At 48.5% G+C, this 22,108-nt stretch overlaps 1 protein-coding gene and 2 long non-coding RNA genes across 6 annotated transcripts in view; all 3 read left to right on the top strand.

Annotated features, from left to right (window-relative positions):
• Positions 1-17,859, top strand: part of LOC6037960 (neurogenic locus Notch protein) — a 106,647-nt gene extending 88,788 nt beyond the window's left edge. For 2 of the 3 annotated variants that reach the window (XM_038248548.1, XM_038248550.1), the window contains 3 exons: positions 9,908-15,213; positions 15,272-15,896; positions 15,985-17,859. In XM_038248548.1, coding sequence (XP_038104476.1) covers positions 9,908-15,213; positions 15,272-15,896; positions 15,985-16,400 — 6,347 coding nt within the window. In that variant the 3' untranslated portion in view covers positions 16,401-17,859. The remainder of the gene's footprint in view (positions 1-9,907; positions 15,214-15,271; positions 15,897-15,984) is intronic. The other variant, XM_038248549.1, reaches the window with a different exon arrangement.
• Positions 1,230-2,264, top strand: LOC119765186. 2 transcript variants are annotated; one of them, XR_005276550.1, is made up of 4 exons: positions 1,230-1,499; positions 1,567-1,640; positions 1,700-1,775; positions 1,839-2,264. It is a non-coding gene; the product is annotated as an uncharacterized LOC119765186 (long non-coding RNA). The 2 variants fall into 2 exon arrangements; XR_005276551.1 differs by having other exon boundaries at positions 1,564-1,640.
• On the top strand, positions 4,961-5,315 carry LOC119765187. The gene is made up of 3 exons (XR_005276552.1): positions 4,961-5,029; positions 5,089-5,164; positions 5,228-5,315. It is a non-coding gene; the product is annotated as an uncharacterized LOC119765187 (long non-coding RNA).
• Positions 17,860-22,108: the final 4,249 nt, after the last annotated feature.

Genomic DNA, 22,108 nt, shown 5'->3' with positions numbered 1-22,108 from the left:
CGGACAAATTCTGGAGTTGTGTGGCCAACCTGTTGTTTGTGTGGGCAGCGAACATACGCGCCCGAGATTCCCGACGAAGGATGACACAAATGGGAATCTATGGGGAATGTTGGATAAATTGCATGTCGCCGGGTTGGAACATTGGATTGCGATTATTGTTTCGTGCTGAATTAGCTCTGAAATCGCATTTTAAGCCATTTTTGATTCCATGCAGCAAAATGGCGAAAATTTAACCCATATTTGAGTTTAATTTGACTATCGTGCAGGCAATGTAAACATGCTTGACAGATCACCACTCAATTTCAACTCCAACCCAACTTTGAGTACCCTTCAGCAAGCTTGTACTAAAACTCGCCTGTCAAAACAAACCGCACAATTTCGTTTGGCATTTGTCAACATTGTGTCTTTTCCAAACAAATCAACGAATTCCAAAGCATTTTTTGTCGGCCAGTCTGAAAGTCAATGTCTCTAAAACCAAGCTCGTAACCGTAGGACGTAGAAGTTGGAGAAGTCTAACCAAATTCAAATCAGCTCCGAATCGATCACTTCCGGAACCCAACTGTCAGCCTTGTCGTCTCACAACCACCCAAACTCCCGGTCAAACCTATCGGGAAAAATGCCGTTGACAGTCGCCGGTTTGACAGCCGCCTCTCGTAGAATCCGCGGCCCACGGAACCAGAAGCACTTGACACCGATTTGCTCCACCGTGTGTCCAACGAGCAACAGTGGGAAGTCCTCTTGAGAGCCCACGTTCGGTTCGAAGCTGCACTCTCCTCGGAAATAAGTTCAGCGGGCGGGCGGTGGCACTTGAACCCCCCCTCACCACACCCAGGCAAGCAGTTTTATGCGCTTATTTATTCTCCGTTTCCTCGAAACGCGCCGAACGAGAGAAAGGTGATAAAATGTTGGATTCAGGAGTCTAGTGGCTTGGGCCCCACCTCCCTCCTTTCGTTCCGGCGCAGCCATGTAAACAAGGTTCCGATTAATTGCTTTGAACTTTTGATTCCATGTTTGCCTACCAAGCGCGCGCGCGCAAGCAAGCCAGATCTCCCGGGTACAGCGATCCGTTCGGATCAATTGATTAGTACATGGGAATCTACTGCAATCTCCGAGGGGGTCGCCGCGCGCACGCCATCGCAACCGGATTTTCCCTTTGGCGAAGGTTGATGTCCGTGGCACCTCCTCTAATGCTGTGGAGTGCGAAGAAGCGAGAGCACTGCTATTGTTACGACCGCTGAGACGGGTGCAATGCCAGACGGTGGAGGACCGACGGTGTAATCGACCGATGCCATTGGGAACTGTCAACGCGCGCAAAGGAGAAACGGAGAGAAGAAAAGTGCGTGTGTGACACACAGGGGAGGCGCGTTTTTTAGCAAGTCACCATTTTACCAAAACAAAGTGTGAATCTTGCGCGAAGTTAGTTTTCGGAGTTTGCGAGAGAAAAGTGGGTTAAAGCTGTGGAAGTTTAATTTTATTGAAATTAAAACACGAGCACACCTGTAAGTAGAAGAATAGATGAAGTTAGTGCAAATTTCGAAGACTGAAACATTTAATACTTACCAGCAGCGAAGGGAGCAACAGAAACTGCACCGTCGTCGCCTACCGTCACTGAACGCTACATTGGACAGTGTCGGTAGTTTGTAAGTAAACCTGAAATGGAAAGTAAACAAAATATTAATAAAATTATACACAAATGCAGGAAGTGGAACGAAGGAAGAGGAAGAGGAAGAAGTAGGAGGAGATAGAGGAAATCGTTGGAAAGGAAGACTAATTAAGTAAGTGGAATTTGAAACTAACATGTAAACAAACATCTAAATAAATAAAACTTACCTTTTTAGTTTTGTAGCTGTCGAAAACGACTGCTGACAGAAAGTTAGTTTTTTACTGACAATCACCCGAACAAACTACAAAATTAATTACGGGTCCAGTAATCCTCTCCACGATGGCCGACGAAACAACATTCTGCGGTGCGTGTGGACTCTTCTTCGACAACGTGGATCGGATAATCACCTGCGGCAGATGCGACATGATTTACCACTCACGCTGCGTGGACGCAACGGCGGCGGAAAATGAGTGGTGCTGCCCGGAAGGTTGTTGGTGCGAAGAGGACAAAGAAGCCCAAAGCAACAACAATAACGACGGTTCTACGAACTCATCCGAAGAAGCAAGCGAGATGCCAGATGCGGCGACCGAACCGGAAAAGCCGGAGGTCGTCAAGGTAGCGTTGGATCAGCATGCGGAGCAGTTCGATGCTGAACGTTGGATACGGAGAAGCAGCTAGAAATCGAGGTAGAACTAGCAGAACGGCAGGCCCGGATAGATCGCGAGCTGCAAGCCAAAGAAAAGAAGATGACCGAAGCAATCCGGAAGAAGATGCGACGGTATGAAACAAACGTGAGGCTTGAGCAGAGGAAAAAGTCGGACCACAACAGGCGAATGGCAGAATTGGATAGCTCGTACCGTAGAAGGTCCTCGCTCATCGACGAGCAGCTGGAGCTCATCAAATTCGGCTTCGAAAAGCTCCTGCCATCCCCCCAAATCGTTGACTTGGCGAAGGAGGAGGAGGAGGATGCAGAAAACGAAACGGATGCTGAACGCGATGAAAACTCGTCGGATCCGGGCGAAGAGAGCGATGGAAGTTTGAAAGTTCGCGCAGAGGACACCAGCGAGAACGAGACGAAGCTGTTAATGCAAGATTTCGTCAGTATAAGTCCAAACGGGCTGGGGCAGCAGTGTTCCGGATTTGAGAAGGCACGACTGGCCGCGGGCGGGGGACTTACAAGACAGTCTCCTTGTTACCCGATCGACCCAGTACAGTGGCCAAAGTCTCTCGGAACGCGAGAAGGATCCTCAACCCATGGAGTGACGGACGAACGAAATCTTGTGGGGTTTCGCCACTTGCTTGAAGGTGGGGCGCAAAATACTGGACACTTTCCTCGCCATCTGTCCGAGCCAGACATCGTAAAGCGTCATCTGTCGTTGGAATGCCCGGAACTACTGCCACAATGCCGTTTGGAGGAAGCATGCGAGGCCGAGCGTTCGGTCGACGGACTTGAACAAATCAAATCGCTCGAAATCGTGGAAGACATACTGCGCGAGCAGATGGAGGGCGGATCTCACGCTTGAGAATCCGCTCACAAAACAAGACCCAGCCAGCGTTCTCCTATACGCGGAGCAACGGCTCTGGGCACCAACTAGGTCGACGGAACCAAAGATTTTCTTGTTGACCAACCCGGAGACGATAGCCGGGACAAGCAGAAGAGGACAGATAGAGGAAGCGGCTCTCTACTGTCTGAAAGAGGACAGCTCGGGACTGAGCAGGGCCAACCAAATGCCACACACATGCGACGATCATCAGTGGCGGTTCGGCGAGGGGATCGAAAAGCTGTCCGTCGACGTCCGCATGCAGCTCGTCGCAAACTGGAAGTTCGGCGACGACTTGAAATGTCAGCTGGAGAAATTCGGCCAACGCGATGCGTGCCGGGAGCTGCACATCCTGGTAACTCTTCCGCTCGTGAGCACGGTCGACTTCAGCCCGCAAAAAGAATTCACCAGGGATGCATCGACTGCGGACGCGGCCACTTCTGTCGCATTGATCGAATGTGCACAAGCAGTTCGACCGGTACTCGGAAGTGTAAGGGCGATGCTCTGCCTACAGCAAATGGCGGAGACACGTGGCGCGTGGCCAAGAATCACGCGGAACAGTGGGTGGAATTTTGCGGTGAGGACAACCGGCGGCGAAAAATGGCTACTGTCATCGGTGCGTCAGAAACCACACTTGAGCCACCACATGTTGAAAGCAGAAGAGCTATCGGCGCATAACAGCATCGATGTAGCGGCTGACGACGCTCGGCGGGAAGAATTCTTCGGAGAGCTGAGATCGATGGAGTCGGTTGTAGCAGTCGAGGTGAATCTGCACCAAGCATCGTTTGAAGATCTGGACAGTCCGAAGGAGCACAGTACACTGCTGAGTTCGGCGGCATGTGCTCAACAAGATCCGGCGAGTACTGATCGAACAACGCTGATAAACGGTGCAAGAGACTCGAAAAATGCTGGTCGCGACAAAGGTGGCAGCATCGACAAATTACTCCAAAACAACAGCACGCCGCTGAGGAACCCAAGCGTTGGACTTTTGCCGAAAGGTTCTCGGATCCCAACGAACGCCGAGGTTGATTACGGTGGAGGCAACTACGGCGTGGGGAATCAACCCTGTGCGATGGCTTCGGCGAGAGCTGTGGCATACAAACAAGATGATCTGGGACTAGGTATCCCGGACAGCACTGCGAGACTGTGTGCGGCGCAACTAGTGATCGTCGTTGAGCAACTGGCAGAGCATATCGGTGTGCAGAAGCCGACGACTGGAAACGTCAGGAAGACGACGAACCTGGATGCCACCAAGCGCAACGCGATGGACAACAACAAGTACAAGTGGGCAAAAAAAGCAGATAAACCAGGTGAAGCACTGGTCGATTGGCAATCGGCCGCAGCAGGTAGACTTGGAAACCGGAAACTGGAGGTGCGTAGCTGAAAGAAAAACGGTGAACGCAGCGGTGATAGAGATTTTTGGTAAATCCGACGCGCCGGACGGCCCGACGGATGTTACGGGCTGGGGTGTTACGACCGCTGAGACGGGTGCAATGCCAGACGGTGGAGGACCGACGGTGTAATCGACCGATGCCATTGGGAACTGTCAACGCGCGCAAAGGAGAAACGGAGAGAAGAAAAGTGCGTGTGTGACACACAGGGGAGGCGCGTTTTTTAGCAAGTCACCATTTTACCAAAACAAAGTGTGAATCTTGCGCGAAGTTAGTTTTCGGAGTTTGCGAGAGAAAAAGTGGGTTAAAGCTGTGGAAGTTTAATTTTATTGAAATTAAAACACGAGCACACCTGTAAGTAGAAGAATAGATGAAGTTAGTGCAAATTTCGAAGACTGAAACATTTAATACTTACCAGCAGCGAAGGAGCAACAGAAACTGCACCGTCGTCGCCTACCGTCACTGAACGCTACATTGGACAGTGTCGGTAGTTTGTAAGTAAACCTGAAATGGAAAGTAAACAAAATATTAATAAAATTATACACAAATGCAGGAAGTGGAACGAAGGAAGAGGAAGAGGAAGAAGTAGGAGGAGATAGAGGAAATCGTTGGAAAGGAAGACTAATTAAGTAAGTGGAATTTGAAACTAACATGTAAACAAACATCTAAATAAATAAAACTTACCTTTTTAGTTTTGTAGCTGTCGAAAACGACTGCTGACAGAAAGTTAGTTTTTTACTGACAATCACCCGAACAGCTATTAAAATGGCAAAAGGTCGACGAGACTTGGTTGGCACCGACTCTGGCGGCGGAGGAGGCTCAAGTGTCTCGTGGTCGCGCGGGCAATAACAATAATGTTGATTCGGTGTTAAATATTTTTCCAGTCCCGGCGAGTTGTGTCGGGCTAGGGTGGCTGGTCCAATGTTGGAACTCTCTGGAAGGCTTGCACAGGACGATTTAGTGTAAAGGGTCGAAGCTTGGACCCGTCACGGTAGTGCAGTGTACGTGCGTGGTTCTGTACCGTTTTGGATGCTGGATTTTCCCCTTTTGGGGTACCTGAGATTGGCCCGAGGGGTCTACAACATTGTACACGTACTTTGGTGAAGAATAATAAATAAACATTGAATTCAATGCAACTTGGGCGATTGTGTAACAGAACGTTTTTGTTGCGTTCGTTTTTCCGGCATTCGTTGATATCGCTGTCACTTTTGCTGTCAAAATTTTAGTACAACAACGTCAAGAGGAGTGACACATTGAACACTTTGATCCGGTGACCCAAATTTGCAGTGTCAGTAACTTTATGACCTGAAGATCGATCATAACCTCAAAAATTTGAGTTTTTTTCCAAAAGCCTCCAAAAAAGACTACACGGCTGTGCCACATTCGTTAATGCGCCGATCCCCTTGTATTGCGTTCAGCGCAACTCCACTCTGAAGAATGTGAAAACGTCCAAAAAGGCAAACGACACGAATCTTAAATTAAATTAATAAGCAATATTCGGCTGCCATTTTTTAGCCCCCCTCTCTGACAGGTCCGTTGCATTTTAGTGCCCACTTCGATATGACGACACTCTCGAAAATGGCCCACCGCCGCGGGTTGACCTGTCACAAAACAAAACAAAAACAGCAAAGAAGAAGAAGACGAAACAAAAAATCAAGACGGGCATTAAAAAGCGAGAATCGTGTGCCTGAGTTATTGTACCCTGTGGACATTGGTGCGCGATGGCGTAATGTCGAAATCACGCCAAAAAATCGATGCGATCGATCGAACCCTGCTGGCGGATCGTCACGAGATGGGGTCTCGTAGGCGGAGAGTAGGAACCGGTTGCAGAAATCTTTTCAATTAGCAGGTCATAGCAGGCTAATTGTGACCACACCCTTCACGGGCTTTTGCACAGGATCGCAACCGCTCACTTAGATTTGTTTGGCGAATTTGAATGATGCATGGCGTGTGGTGGAAACCTTGAGGGTTTTATGGTCAGGCCACAGCCGTCCATTGACGGCTGCGTGATTGGAGCACGCAGCTCACGTACGCAGCCTCTGCGGCGCCAGCGCTACATTTTCCCACCGAAAACACGGAGGGGCTCTCAGCTATGAATGGCGACAAACGCAAAATGAAGCCATCTAGCGGGCATTTTATCCACAGCTCAGCGCCTTCGCCAAAACCGTCCGCTTAAAGTCAATAAACTGATACGAATCTTGCGGAGTCCGGCTTAAGCCGTCCATTTTCGTAAACGGTTTAGCCCTCTTGGATAAGTGACCTGATTTGGCGTTGGGAACCCAGCCCAAGACCGCAAGGAGGGTGGGGGAAGGCGCCAAGAAGTGACGCGTCTAAAAAAAACTGACAAATAGATGTCATGACCAATTTGGCTCAGAAAACAAATCTTTAATCCATATTCATGCGCCGCGCTGTCCATCCATAGTTGAGACGGAGCAGCTGCTCTATACGACGCACACACCTAACCTCAACAGATTACAAAATCCGAACCCATTCGCTGACTAGGACAGACCCAAAACAGCAGCAGCATCGACCAACACAGAAGTGCTGTAAAACCGGTTTTTGGAAATTATTTATAGGAATATTTATCACTCATTCCCGGGGTCTCTCTGTACGGCGGCAGCCAGATTGAGCGAGACCTTCTCGACCCAACTGGTCCGCACTGCGCTTGCGAGAAGCTGCGATCGACCAGAGTAGGTATTGATCACGGCCTGGGGTGGTTCCAGGTGCCGTTATTTGCATTATGTTTTCGTTTCTCTGTCACATTGACGTAGAAGGGTTTCCAGAAGAGATCGAGTCGATCGAGTCTGTATGCACAAAGTGATTTGTTTACCTTTTGTCGGCTCCCTCTGCAAACGTCAAACCCTGCAAAACTGCTGTCGGGAGAGATCCGGATAAAGATCCGGCAGCAATTTGTATTGATTTGACGTTTGCTGAGCGTACCGAAAAGTTTGGTTATGATTTGCTTGCAAATGACAATGTTGGAAACCATTTTTCAACCAATCTTCACACTGCACTGTTTTGCGTTTAACAATATTTTGTTTCCACCGCACGCGGATTACTGCGATGTCTGATCGATCCGTCAAACGTCGTTTCGCGCACTTGACAGCACTCAAAACTGACAGCATTACGAGCAGTTGAATACCCAATGAGTTGGAGACTGTGCGAATGGTTTCGTCGCAGATCATCATAATCGAGTTCAAAACAGGTCGATCGATGCACTTGGTTCGAATTTGAGGTTATGTAAAGGGTTAAGTTGATATTAGGAACCACCCTATCAAAACACATTCTCGTGGATTTCCTTTACTTCTACGAATGGAGCTTAGACTTCAACCTCTCTAAAGCTCAAAACAGCCAAGTGGCGGACGCCTGCTCTATTGGGGCCTATCGAAGACCCGCCGGCTGCGTCCGCTTCTCCGCGCAGTATTTAAAAAGCAATAAAAATAGAGAAAATAATTACACGCGCGTAGATCCGCGGCGGCAAGGACTTGAAAGCTTCCTCGCTGATACGGCGCGATCCCTTCCCGATAGCGCGTGCAATAACTGTCAAATTACCCTATACATGGTCGACCACTTATCCAGCCGCAGAGATAACATTGCGAGCGAGCTTTAGCGAGAGCCCCACCTCAACCCCGATCGAGGCTTCTATAAAATGTAAATGATCAATAAAGCGTAATTAAATGATTTTATGAATCAGCGCAGCGCGCTTCAGAGAGAGAGGGGCTAAATTTGCCAACAACCTTCTCTGTCTTCCTGATGACAGCCGTGATCTAATCCGGATTAGCGCGAGAGGTCCAAGAAGACCGTCGTCTCCGACGACGACGACAACCGTCCACGGTGATGGTGGTTTGGCTAATTAATTAAATAATGGCATCATCAACGACCCCAAAACCTGCTCTCGCGATCAAGAACACGAATTATCGATTAAATGCAAATTGTTCTTTGGGTGAGTGTTTGGAATTTGGCGAGGTGTCGAGCGAACAAATGATCGTACAAGATTCATTAGTTATGTTTTTTTTCGGGATGACGATCGCGCGATCGTGCTGAATCTTTAATTTGACGGGTCGGTGACCTTTTGCAGCGCGAACCTGCACTTTTGGGAGCACTGCTTGATTGGGTTCTTGGACCACTGAAAAAAATATGGTGGAAGATGTTTAACCGCAAAAGCGGGTATCTTTGCGTTAGAGTGTTGATAACAACTCAGTGGCATAAGGCTTTCTAGGCCCAGTGTGAACTCCTCGTCACAGTGTCCTGATGCAAACAATGATCGAGCTGTAGCTGTCACAGCCCTGCGAAGTATGTTGGCTGACATATCAGGCAGTCAGTAGAAGTCGCCTGACAAAACTTTTTTGCTAGAAAGAGATAGGAAACCTGATGCAAACAAACGTCCAGCTGTCATGTAAACATATTTTGAACGTGTTGGTAAATTTCTGACTAGAAAGCCTTATAGAGTTACCTACGTGCGCATGTATTGCGTGTACATACACGAAAAAGATTGAGGTTAAATTTTGTCCGGCCAGCACAATCAAATGGTGCGCTAGTGTGTGTACGCGAAACGTCATAAAGCTCTATTGCTGTCACGGTTCAAGGCATGTAGATTAAATAAGGTAAGGCGGATTTCTCAGCTGTAAAAAAAATTCGAATTCGGAATTTATATGAAGTTTTTTTTTAGAAAAGTGAAAATTTGACAATTTTCCGGGCAAATTTCACCGTATTTTTTCAATAGGGCTGTTGAGCATGTCAAACTGAGCTGAAAAACAATTTTTATCGAAATTTATATTTGAAAAAAAAAATCTTTTGTTTTTAAAACGTTTTGGGATCAGTTTGGCATACTATCCAATAAATTTGCTTTTTTCACATTTTTTAAAAACTTTCACATAAAATCCTATGCTCGTGCTTACTATTTTTTGACAGCTGGAAAACCCGCATTACCTTATCCAATCTATATGCCTTGGCTATAATTATCTAAACAAAACTATTTTTACATGACGAATTACCTACTTTTACGGATTTTTTGCATATCAGACTTTTGAGCTTGTTTTCATTAAACGTCAATTTCCAACAAGTTTGATCAATGTATGAAAACAAAAAATAAAATTCAGTTGTGTAGGGGATGTTTTTCAAATCGGACAGCAGAAACAGTTTGTTGACATATTCACACTCTAAAAAGAAGCGATTCAGTTAAGGTCAAAACGATTTGCACCATTCTTTTTTCAGTGGGTCTCTATGCAAAGCTTAATTGATTGACTAATGTTTATGGCTTTAAAAGGTCACAGTAGCGTAGGGTAAAATACTAGAGTTCACCAATACCGTCACTAGCAACCTGCAAACCTCCCCCCAAAAAAACAAAGTCCTTACCAATTCCCAACTTGCAGGTTTCACCGGAACCCAATGCGAGATTGACGTGGACGAGTGCGCCACGAACCCGTGCCTGAACGGGGGCATCTGCCGCGATCTGATCAACTCGTTCAAGTGCACGTGCGCGATCGGCTTCACCGGGATGCGCTGCCAGATCAACATCGACGACTGTCTGTCGCAACCGTGTCGGAACGGCGGCATCTGCCACGACTCGATCGCGGGCTACACGTGCGAGTGCCCGCCCGGCTATACGGGAATGTCGTGCGAGACGAACATCAACGACTGTCAGTCGAACCCCTGTCACCGGGGGATCTGCGTCGACGGGGACAACTCGTTCAGCTGCCAGTGCAATCCGGGCTACACCGGGTACCTGTGCCAGATCCAGATCAACGAGTGCGAATCGAACCCGTGCCAGTTTGGCGGCCATTGTGAGGATCTGGTGGGGGGTTACATCTGCCGGTGTCAGCCGGGAACTTCGGGGCCGAACTGCGAGGTCAACGTCAACGAGTGCCACAGCAATCCGTGCCGGCACGGTGCCAAGTGCATCGACGGTATCAACCGGTACACGTGCCAGTGTGTTCCTGGGTTTACGGGCGTTCACTGCGAGACGAACATCAACGAGTGCGCGTCGGATCCTTGCGCGAACGGTGGAGTTTGTATGGATTTGGTCAACGGCTTCCGGTGCGAGTGTCCTCGGGGGTACTTTGACGCGCGTTGTTTGAGCGACGTGGACGAGTGTGCGTCGAACCCGTGCATCAACGGAGGTCGCTGCGAGGATGGGGTGAACCAGTTCATCTGCCACTGCCCGCCCGGGTACGGAGGTCGTCGCTGCGAGACGGACATTGACGAGTGCGGATCGAACCCGTGCCAGCACGGCGGGATTTGTCGCGACGGGTTGAACTCGTACACGTGCCAGTGCATGCCGGGCTATTCGGGACGCAACTGCGACATCAACATCGACGACTGCGTGAACAACCCGTGTCGGAACGGGGGGTCGTGCATCGACCTGGTCAACGGGTACAAGTGCGTGTGTCGGGTGCCGTTCACCGGACGGGACTGCGAATCGAAGATGGACCCGTGCCTGCCGAACCGCTGTCGGAACGGAGCCAAGTGTTCGCCGTCGCCGAATTACATGGACTTTTCGTGCAGCTGCACGCTCGGCTACACCGGCCGACTCTGCGACGAGGACATCAACGAGTGTGCGCTGTCTTCGCCGTGCCGGAATGGGGCGACCTGTCGCAACACCAACGGTTCGTATCAATGCCTTTGCGCGAAGGGTTACGAGGGACGGGACTGCACCGTCAACACCGATGACTGTGCGTCGTTCCCGTGCCAGAATGGCGGGACGTGCTTGGATGGAATCGGCGATTACACTTGTTTGTGCGTGGATGGTTTCGAGGGGAAGCACTGCGAGGTGGACGTCAACGAGTGCCTGTCGATGCCGTGCCAGAACGGGGCGACCTGCACGCAGTACGTGAACTCGTACACGTGCACGTGTCCGCTCGGGTTCTCCGGGATGAACTGTCAGACGAACGACGAGGATTGTACGGAGAGTTCGTGCATGAACGGTGGGACGTGCATCGACGGGATCAACAGCTACAACTGCTCGTGCCAGGTTGGGTTTACGGGGTCCAACTGTCAGTACAAGATCAACAAATGCGACTCGCAACCATGCCGGAATGGGGCGACCTGCTACGACTACGATAATGACTACACGTGCCACTGCTCGTACGGTTACACGGGGAAGCAGTGCATGGACTACGTCGACTGGTGCTCGCAGAGTCCGTGCGAAAATGGAGCGACCTGCGTTCAGCGCGAGAACGTGTACCAGTGCGTGTGTGCCCCGGGATGGACGGGGAAGCTGTGTGACGTGGAGATGGTATCCTGCAAGGACGCTGCCGCCCGGAAGAGCGTCGACGTGAAGCAGCTATGCCACGAGGGAAGCTGCGAAGACTTTGGCAACTCGCACCGCTGTCACTGCCAGCAGGGCTACACCGGATCATACTGCCAGAAGGAGATCAACGAGTGCGAGAGTCAACCCTGTCGGAACGGGGGGCACTGCAAAGATTTGATCGGGGCGTACAAGTGCATCTGCAAGAAGGGCTTCCAGGGCCAGAACTGCGAGTTGAACATTGACGAGTGCAAGCCGAATCCGTGTCGTAATGGGGGAATCTGCCACGATCTAATCAACGACTACAAGTGCTCGTGCCCGCCGGGAACGCTCGGTGTGCTGTGCGAGATCAACACGGACGACTGTGTGCCGGGGGCGTGCCACAACAACGGGAGCTGCATCGACAAGGTGGGTGGGTTCGAGTGCCGTTGTCCGCCTGGATTTGTGGGATCGCGCTGCGAGGGAGACATCAACGAGTGCTTGTCGAATCCTTGCTCGAACCCGGGTACGCTGGACTGCGTCCAGCTGGTGAACGACTACCATTGTAACTGCAAGCCTGGCCACATGGGACGGCACTGCGAGATTAAGGTTGATTTTTGTGCGAATTCGCCGTGCTTGAACGGTGGGCTGTGCTCGACGCGTCAGTCCGGTCATCACTGCGTGTGCGCAGATGGATATTATGGAAAGAATTGTGAGTTTTCCGGACACGATTGCGACTCGAACCCGTGCATCAATGGGTTGTGCCAGATTGCGGACGACGGCGGGTATCGCTGCGAGTGCCCGTTGGGAACGAGTGGAATCAACTGCGAGATTGATATTTTGGACGAGTGCGGGTCGAGTCCGTGCGATCGGGGAGCGGCCTGTCAGAACAAGCTGGGGGATTTCGAGTGCTTCTGTCCGCCCAAGTGGGCAGGGAAGACGTGCAATCTGTACGACCCGATGTACAAGGGCTGGTTCGAGAGTGCGAGCAAGAAGAAGGTCGGCATTTTGAACACGTACGCGATTGATCTGGAGTACCAGCGGGCGCAGTGCATCAAGAAGGGCTGCCGGGAGAAGCAGGGCAACCACCGGTGTGACGAGGAGTGCAACACGTACGCGTGCGACTTTGACGGGAACGACTGCTCGCTGGGGATCAACCCGTGGCTGAACTGCACCGCCAGCATCAACTGCTGGGAGGTGTTTATGGACGGGTTCTGCAACGAGGAGTGCAACAATGCGCAGTGTCTGTTTGACGGGCGGGACTGCGAGAAAAAGCTGCAGCCGTGCAATCCGGTGTACGACGCGTACTGTCAGAAGCACTACGCGAACGGGTTCTGCGACTACGGATGTAATAACGCCGAGTGTAACTGGGACGGGCTGGACTGTGAGAACGAGAAGGAACCGGCGCAGCTTGCGGAGGGCGCGATTTCGATCATCCTGCTGATGGATTTGGAGACGTTCAAGAAGACGTCGGTGCAGTTCCTGCGAGACTTGGGACATCAGCTGCGCACGACGGTGCGGATTAAGAAGAACAGCGCCGGCATGGAGATGATCTACCCGTGGAAGGGGAATAGTGCGCTGCCGGGACTGGCCGAGAGCGAGTTTGGACGGAAGCATCACGTGGTTTATACGGAGGCGCGTCAAACGGGCATTCAGGTGTTTTTGGAGCTGGACAACCGCAAGTGCATTGGACGGACCGGGGCGGAGTGCTTTGGCAGTGCGAACGAAGCGGCGGAGTTCTTGGCAGCGACGGCGTCCAAGCACTCGCTGCTGAAGAACTTCCCGATCTACCAGGTCAAGGGTGTGAACCCGGATGACGATGGGTTGCCGGAACCGACGAATGGAAGCTACGTGATTCTTGGGGTGTTTATCGGACTGTTGCTGTTTGCGATGTGCGGAGTGTTGGTTGCGAACAGGAAGCGTGCCCACGGCATAACTTGGTTCCCGGAGGGCTTCCTGACGGCGAACACGAACGTACGCAGACCTTCGCGACGTCGTCCGGACGGGCAGGAGATGCGAAACCTGAACAAGAACCCTTCGATGGTGGACATGTCCAACGGGCACATGGGCCATGCCCAGCAGTGGTGCAACAGCGACGACGAGTCGGAGATGCCACAGCCGAAGCGAATCCGCGGCATTGATCAGGGCTATTCGAGTGACCACACGGCCATTACGGACTACGAGGAGACGGAACCGCGGGTTTGGTCGCAGCAGCACTTTGAAGCGGCCGACATTCGGGACCATCCGGCGATGATGACGCCGCCGACGCACCACGACGGAGGTCACAACGAGGTGGATGTGCGTGGACCTTGCGGCATGACTCCGCTGATGGTGGCGGCGGTTCGCGGTGGAGGAATGGACTCGGGAGAGGACGTCGACTCGACGGACGACACGACGGCGCAGATTATTTCGGAACTGGTTGCGCAGGGCGCCGAGTTGAACGCCACCATGGACAAGACGGGCGAGACTTCGTTGCATTTGGCGGCGAGATACGCACGAGCTGATGCTGCGAAGAGGTTGCTGGACGCTGGAGCCGATGCTAACAGTCAGGACAACACTGGAAGAACTCCGCTGCACGCGGCTGTGGCCGCCGACGCCATGGGCGTGTTCCAGATCTTGCTGAGGAACCGAGCGACCAACTTGAACGCCCGCATGCACGACGGAACTACGCCGTTGATCCTCGCTGCCCGACTCGCGATCGAAGGAATGGTTGAAGATCTGATCACGGCCGACGCCGACATCAACGCGTCGGACAACAGTGCCAAGACGGCGCTTCACTGGGCCGCCGCCGTCAACAACGTGGACGCGGTGAACATCCTGCTCACGCACGGTGCCAACCGGGACGCTCAGGACGAAAAGGACGAAACGCCACTCTTCTTGGCGGCCCGCGAGGGCAGCTTCGAGGCGTGCAAAGCCCTGCTGGACAACTTTGCCAACCGAGACATCACCGACCACATGGACCGGTTACCGCGGGACGTCGCCAGCGAGCGGATACACACGGACATAGTGCGGCTGCTGGACGAGCACGTGCCGCGCAGCCCCCAGATGGTCACGACCATCCCGAACACGATCATGTCGCCGACGTCGCACCCGCACATGATCACCCACCCGACGATCATCGCGGCGACCAAGGTCAACAAGCAGAAGAAGCGCGCCAAGGTGAACGGCGGCATGGTCGTCCCGCAAAACCCAAACAGCCCGGAGAACGTCACGGACGGCAGCATCCGGCGAAAGGCCGTGGCTAAGAAGCCGGGCGCCAAGAAGAACAACAACAACGCGATGGCCGGCGACATCCAGATGACGGACGACGGTCTGAGCTCGGTGGAATCGCCCCTGGCGAACATCCCCAGCCCGTACGACACGGTGTCGCTGTACTCGAACGCGATGGCCGTGCACCAGATCGACCCGATGACCGGCAACAAGAAGCCACCGAGCTACGAGGACTGCATCAAGGTAAGTTCGCCCCAAATCGTTGATCATTACCGTAACCTAACCTAAACCTCCTTCGCAGAGCGCCCAATCGATGCAATCGCTGCACAACATCAACCTGGACAACTACGGCTACTCGATGGGTGGCGGCCAGGGCCAGGGCCAGGGCAACACGCCCTTCCAGGACCTGATGATGAACCAGCGGAGCAACGGCGGCAACGGCATGATGATGCACGCGATGCACGTGATGGGCGAGAGTGGCCTCAGCCCGCCGTACTCGAACCAGTCGCCGCCGCACTCGGTCCAGAGCAACCTGGCGCTGTCCCCGCAGGGCTATATCGGTAAGTTACGACCCGCGACACGCTTGGAAATTACAAATTACTCAAGGGTTTCACTATTTCCAGGTTCCCCCTCACCCGCCAAGACCCGTCCGAGTCTGCCGACGTCGCCGACGCACATCCAGGCGATGCGGCACGCGCAGCAGCAAAAGCACGGCGTCCAAATGATCTCCAGCAACGGAAGTATGCAGCAGCAGCAGCAGCAACAGCAACAGCAGCAGCAAAGCAGTATAGGCTGTGGGCAGCAGCAGGGCAGTAGTAGTAGCAACAGCAACAACAACTCAAACAGTGCAATGTTGGCCAGTTTGCAGATGAACTTTGTCAACGGGTCCAGCGGGCTGGAACTGGCCGGGTTCTGCAGTCCTACGGGTGAGTTTGCAACTTTGGTGGGGTTATCTCAACCCATCCTATCTTTGTATTCTGCGTGCTAACTCTTCAATTTGTCTCCCACCCCCAGGTCAAGGATCTCAAGCGTCGACTTCGCAGAACACGACCGCCACCACCATCTCGTCGCCGTCGAGCTCGACCATGTCGCACCTGTCGCCGATGTCGTCGGCGTCGGCCCACTGCCAGCAGTCGACGCTCAACAGCCAGCAGTCGTCGTTCTACCAGTATCTGACGCCACCGAGCCAGCACAGCGGGGGCGTGACGCCGCAGCACCTGGTCCAGACGCTGGACAGCTACCCGACGCCATCGCCGGAATCGCCCGGCCACTGGTCAAGTTCCTCGCCCCACTCGACCTCGGACTGGTCCGAGGGCGTCCAGTCGCCGGCCGCGGCCAACATGAACGTGTACGTGACGAGCGCCCCGGCGGGAGGCGGCGGCGCCGGCGGTCACCAGGCCAACAAGGGATCCGAAGCGATCTACATCTAAGGTATGAGAAAGGAGACAAGTGCCTCGTCCCCCCCTCCCCTCCACTTTGGCGCGACGTCGCCAGAGCGTGATGATAGTGATAATTTATTCGATAATTTAACTAATTTTAAACGAATTTGTTGTAAAAGACTTCCTCTCTACGAAACGTGCTAAGATTTATCAGCGATTTTTTTTATGTGTGTGCGAGCCGAACGAATGAATGCGTGAATGGGTGCAAACATTCCCGGAGAAACGGAACGGGAATTTACTTGCGTTAAGACAAGCTACTATTAAAGGGAAAACAACAATGTTTTTAAAGGCACAAAAAAGACAACAATTAGACAAACGAAAAAAGACAAACAGAATGTACAATATACTTATAAATATATTTTACTTTTGAACTACTTTAAAACAAATTTTAACACGCGTACATGTTTTAATTTGACAAACATAAATAAAGAGAAAAGTGCTTCCAGGAGAAAGAAAGGAACGCGCAGCAAGATTCCACAGAAAAAAAAAAACGTTTCCCTTTTTATTTGTTGTATAAAGTAAAAAAAAAATGTGGACAAGCAACACTCAAAAAATATGGTCTGATTATAAGTTAGTATTTTTTAACTGTTCCACTCAAATGCGTCGTGCTACAACTAGCGAGTAAACGAGAACTTAATACAAACAGAGAGGCGCGTGACGCGCACAACCTTTTTAAACACTAAATCGGAGGGCTAGGAATGCCCAAACTCCCCCCCCAATTTGTAGATGTTGTACATAGTCAGAATAAAGTAAAAAATCTATTGAAATTATTGTAATATTTTATTGAGAATTTTTTTAAGTGCGAATACAAGCGACGATTAAGGCGAGCCGCTTCGCGGCCCGCCATTTTACACCTAGCAACTAGTGTAGAAAATAAAAATCTCTTTTTTACTCTCTGAAACGCAGAAATCAAGACAAAAAAAAACAAAATCTCTCTAGAGCGATACAGCAGTTTTAAAAATTTCTTGTTAAAAGGTTAGTTAATGTTTTGAATGCCGAACAAAAAAGTGAATCTCAACGCAAAAGCTGCAAACACCAGTGACGACAATCCAGAACGAATCGCGCACCCTCGATATGCAATAATTTGAAACTAATCAGTACAGCTGACGCGACCGCGTCCCCCAACCTCTCTCTCTATATCATCAAAAGTTTAATTAAATCTCAGTATACTCCTCTGCTCATGACGGAAAGAGCATCAGAAGGTAGTCTCTATTTACGCAGCGAATGTAAGATTATTTTCTAGAGTGGGCTGTTTTATTTTTTTTTACAATTCTATTAGTTATGTTTAGCGAAAGAAAATGAAAGTGCTCGAGAAGAATTTTGACACAGGAAGCATAAACACACACAAACACGCAAACGCAACAGAGATATAATATAGGCGATATTTGTCTGACGATTTTATAAAAGAGATGAAAACAATAAAAACTGTATAAAATTTTATTTCATAAAACTATATATTTCCTTTATAGAAAAATACGAAAGAAAGTCCCTTTTTTCCTTTTCTGATCACTCTTTGTATTTCTAGCCTTTACTGTACTGTTCTCCCATTTTCTAAAAAATAATACAATACAGTACTTGTGCGGTAACTGGGTCGAGAACGTAGCCAGTCGAACGAACGAAAAATTACGAGGGGACCGCCGATGCATGATATGTTCCTGATATAATATAAATGCAGCTCAAATTAACTTACTTTTCATGTTTCCTTAATTGTGACTTGAAATTTAACAAATTTATTGAAAAACAGTTTTTTATCTATTGAACAGTGGGATACGGCCCAGTTATCGAGCGCCCAGTTAAAAAACAGCCAAACTAAACATATTTTTAAAATTTTAAATTTCCGAATTTTAGAATTTATAAATTTTTGTATTGTTGTTCATGTTTGTTCCAATTTGATTTGATTCAACTTTCTGTCAAAAGTATTACAAAATAAGTTGTTTAAATAGTGAAAATGGATGGAATCAGGAGCGAATGTTTAACCTGTTAAACGTACGAAAAATTCCTTTACTCAAACAGAAAAAACGATTCTCTTAAAATGCCACCGAAAGTTTGATTTCAGTAACCATATCTGAAAATATTGTTTGCGTAAAGTTCGGAAAACTTCACGAATGTTTCATTGTTTAACATTGAAAATCGAACCATTAGTTGCTGAGGCATCGGCATTAGAAAAGGGAGGGTTGCTTGTGTGAGAACAGAAAACTTCAATTATCCTGTTTCTTTTTCTTTTTGTATCTCAGCGACTCGATGCATCTGTGCTCTCTTGTACCACAGACAAACAGACATGAAAGTCGAGGTCACTAACTTGTCCCAAAAATGTAACGGTCATTTTTCAAAAAATCGAAAAGCATGATACAGTCATCCCACAATTTCGAAACACTTTTGTGATAGTTTGTCAATAGCATGCCAAATGCAGCTTTTCTTTGGACCGTACTATTTTTAGAACCTTTATTTGGACATTCTCTTGCTATTTCACTAATAAAAATAGTACTTTTTGAACAAAAAAAAAATTCATTTCAAGACTATTTTATCCTGAGCAGCGAAACACTGCCTCCAAATTGCCTGTTCCATGATTTTGGGATATTATTGTGCCTCCCACAATTGTGGAACACGTGAATTTAACCGATTTTTTCACCAAAAAAATTAGACCATGGATAAAACACTAAGTATCAATTTATCAAGTCTGTGGTCATTCTGCGATGTCACAGATAAATTCCCTGGCCGATTTTGGAATCGTGCAGCTCTTCCTGCAGGTCGTGGTCATGGTCATGAACCATGGTCTAACAAAAAAAAAAACATCGCTAATCTTGCGAGGCTGGTCCAAGAAACTGAGAAGATTTTCACTAAACCATCAGGTTTTCAAACGGAATCAAACAATAAAGACAGCTTCTGGATGGATACAACCGCATCAACTCCATGAACAACTTCCATTCATAATCATAAAAAATGACGATCTCGCCTTCAACATTCTTTAGATTTCTTGACTTCAACTCCAGGTTCCAAAAGCCACACATTCACAATTTTCAATGATCGATAACAATACTCTCTGTTTTTGGCGAACAGTAAGTTTGTTCCACTTTGACAGTTCAAAATTGAGGCCGTTTTGCGAACCACTATTCAGCACCCAGTGGCGAACCATTCAAGTACGTTGAAATAGCACGTAACACAAAACAAGTATTATTTTTAAATTCCATTCGTGTAATATTTCCTATAGGATGTGTGTATTTGGTCCACTGTTGATAGACTATGGACTTCATAAGAAATTCTTATGGAATTCATCTGTAATTTTTCAATGATTTTCTCGTATGATGCTAGTGTGAATTTTTTTGACATTTCAAGATGGCGAAAGGACGGATCGAGCAGACAATTTTAAACGCTCGCTACTCTAAATCGCCCCGTAGTTCGTTCCGGTAACTAATTCACAAAGCTGCCGCCACCGCTATGAGTTTTACCGCGACCTCCAAGACACAGGTAAGTTCTGTGGCGGGTGTTTCGTGGGTTTGGTTCCAAGTTGAATATTTTGTTTTGGTATTTTAGGTAATATCAATGGCCGTTGGTTCCGCCGGCGGCCCTCCCCAGCATCCTCCAGAAGGATCCGGAGAATAGCATCGGTGAGGACAGTTCCGAACAGCGGTCGAAGGTTTAAGTTTGATTGACGCGGTCATGCCGAAGGTGGTGGCCATCCGGCAGAACATGCCGAATCACCAGCAAAAGACGATTAAACCGGAGGCTGCGTGAACCAACGGGACGACGAGCAGCGGAAGGAAATGAAGTTTTGGTTATATTACGATAATTTAAAAATATATACTTTTAAAATTTAAATAAATTTTTGTTTTCAAAAATTTATTTAATTAAAAATAAATTTTTGTTTTCAAAAATTTATTTAATTAAAAATAAATTTTTGTTTTCAAAAATTTATTTAATTAAAAATAAGAAAAAATGGGTATAAAAAACAATGTTTATTAATATAATCTCCATGAGCATTGCCATATATTCTGTACACAATTCCATCTATGAATGTCATAACATAACTCAATGGAAATCTTAACTGACGGCTTTGTCAAATTTCCCCTCCCAGCCATAAGAAAATCTTATGACATCCGAATAAAATCCTGATGTCGAAAGGTCATAAGACGTTCTTATGGATTTTGCCAGTACTTTTTTCTGAGTGTAGGGTATTTTAACCATCAGTAGTGTAGAGCCCCCTAGTAGAGTCGACGCGCATTTTCACAAATTTTCAATATTTTAAGCACTGTTTCATAACAGTGAAATCTAAAGTCTTTTGAACAATTTTGACTACTGTGAATACAAAGAGACGAGTTGTTCCTTTTAATTCCGCTATATATTTTTAATATCTTGACAGATACGTATTTCGTCTACTACTTGCAGACTTCATCAGTGTTCTGTTCTCAACTGAAGGTTCATCGCTGGTGTATCCATATTTGTAGTGACTGTAGGTACTACCTCCTCGTTCTTCTTTTGTGCCTGTATATGTAACAGCTTAAACAGCCACGTTGAGCCGTTACCTGAATCCTTGTTGAGTAAACGTTTGTTGCCTGCCTTGAAGATTTCCAAACTTTCGGCGACAGCCAGCTTCGATGGGTTTGTGATGTGTCTTAAGATGACCGCGTCGCTAGTTGTGATGTTATGTTTTTCCTCGATGATGTGTTCGGTTACTGCTGACCTGAAATGGGGGACAAATCCTTTCCGTTTTTCCTCCTTGGCAATTTTGACATATGTGTTTATATGCTCATCCAACCTGGTTTGCAGCAATCTCTTAGTTTGTTCAATGTAGCTCATATCACAGTGGCCGCAGGATACCTCGTAGATGCCGGGTTTGCCTAAAGTCGGTATGGGGTCTTTCGTTGAACCTGAGATGGATTCCAACTGGCTGTTTCTACTGCTGAACACTAAATCGATGCCAAATTTAGCCAGTTTTTGTCGTAATGGGCGTGTTATCCTGTAGTCGAATTCTACTGCTGCTCTTCGTAGTGGCTCTACTGATGGCGTAAGGGTTGTGAGTGAACTTCACTCAAAACCCGGCAAACCCGGCATCTACGAGGTATCCTGCGGCCACTGTGATATGAGCTACATTGGACAAACTAAGAGATTGCTGCAAACCAGGTTGGATGAGCATATAAACACATATGTCAAAATTGCCAAGGAGGAAAAACGGAAAGGATGGAAATATGGATACACCAGCGATGAACCTTCAGTCGAGAACAGAACACTGATGAAGTCTGCAAGTAGTAGACGAAATACGTATCTGTCAAGATATTGAAAATATATAGCGGAATTAAAAGGAACAACTCGTCTCTTTGTATTCACAGTAATGCATTCTGCTAAAACGCTCAACCAAACCACAATTTTGACTAGGGGAAATATACTTTCTAATCAAACACCTATCTTCGTCATATGGAGAGTTTAATGCTCGATTAAAGCTTCAAAAATACTATTTAGGCTAGGGACCATCCATAAACCACGTGGACACTTTAGGGGGGGGGGATTTGGCGATTGTCCACGATCCATACAAAAAGTTATTTTTGTATGGACAATTGTCCACGAAGGGGGTAACAGATTCTCAAAAAGAGTCCACGTGGTTTATGGGTGGTCCCCTATAAACTTACCAGCACCAGAACCACCTCGAGTAAGCACGCCAATTTATGCCATTTACTGGCCAAAAAGATCAAATTTAATGCACTTTT

The sequence above is a fragment of the Culex quinquefasciatus genome, chromosome 1 (assembly GCF_015732765.1).
Source record: "Culex quinquefasciatus strain JHB chromosome 1, VPISU_Cqui_1.0_pri_paternal, whole genome shotgun sequence".
NCBI lineage: Eukaryota > Metazoa > Arthropoda > Insecta > Diptera > Culicidae > Culex > Culex quinquefasciatus.
The sequence above is the reverse complement of the archived record's forward strand: the minus strand, read 5'-3'. Positions and strand labels throughout refer to the sequence as shown.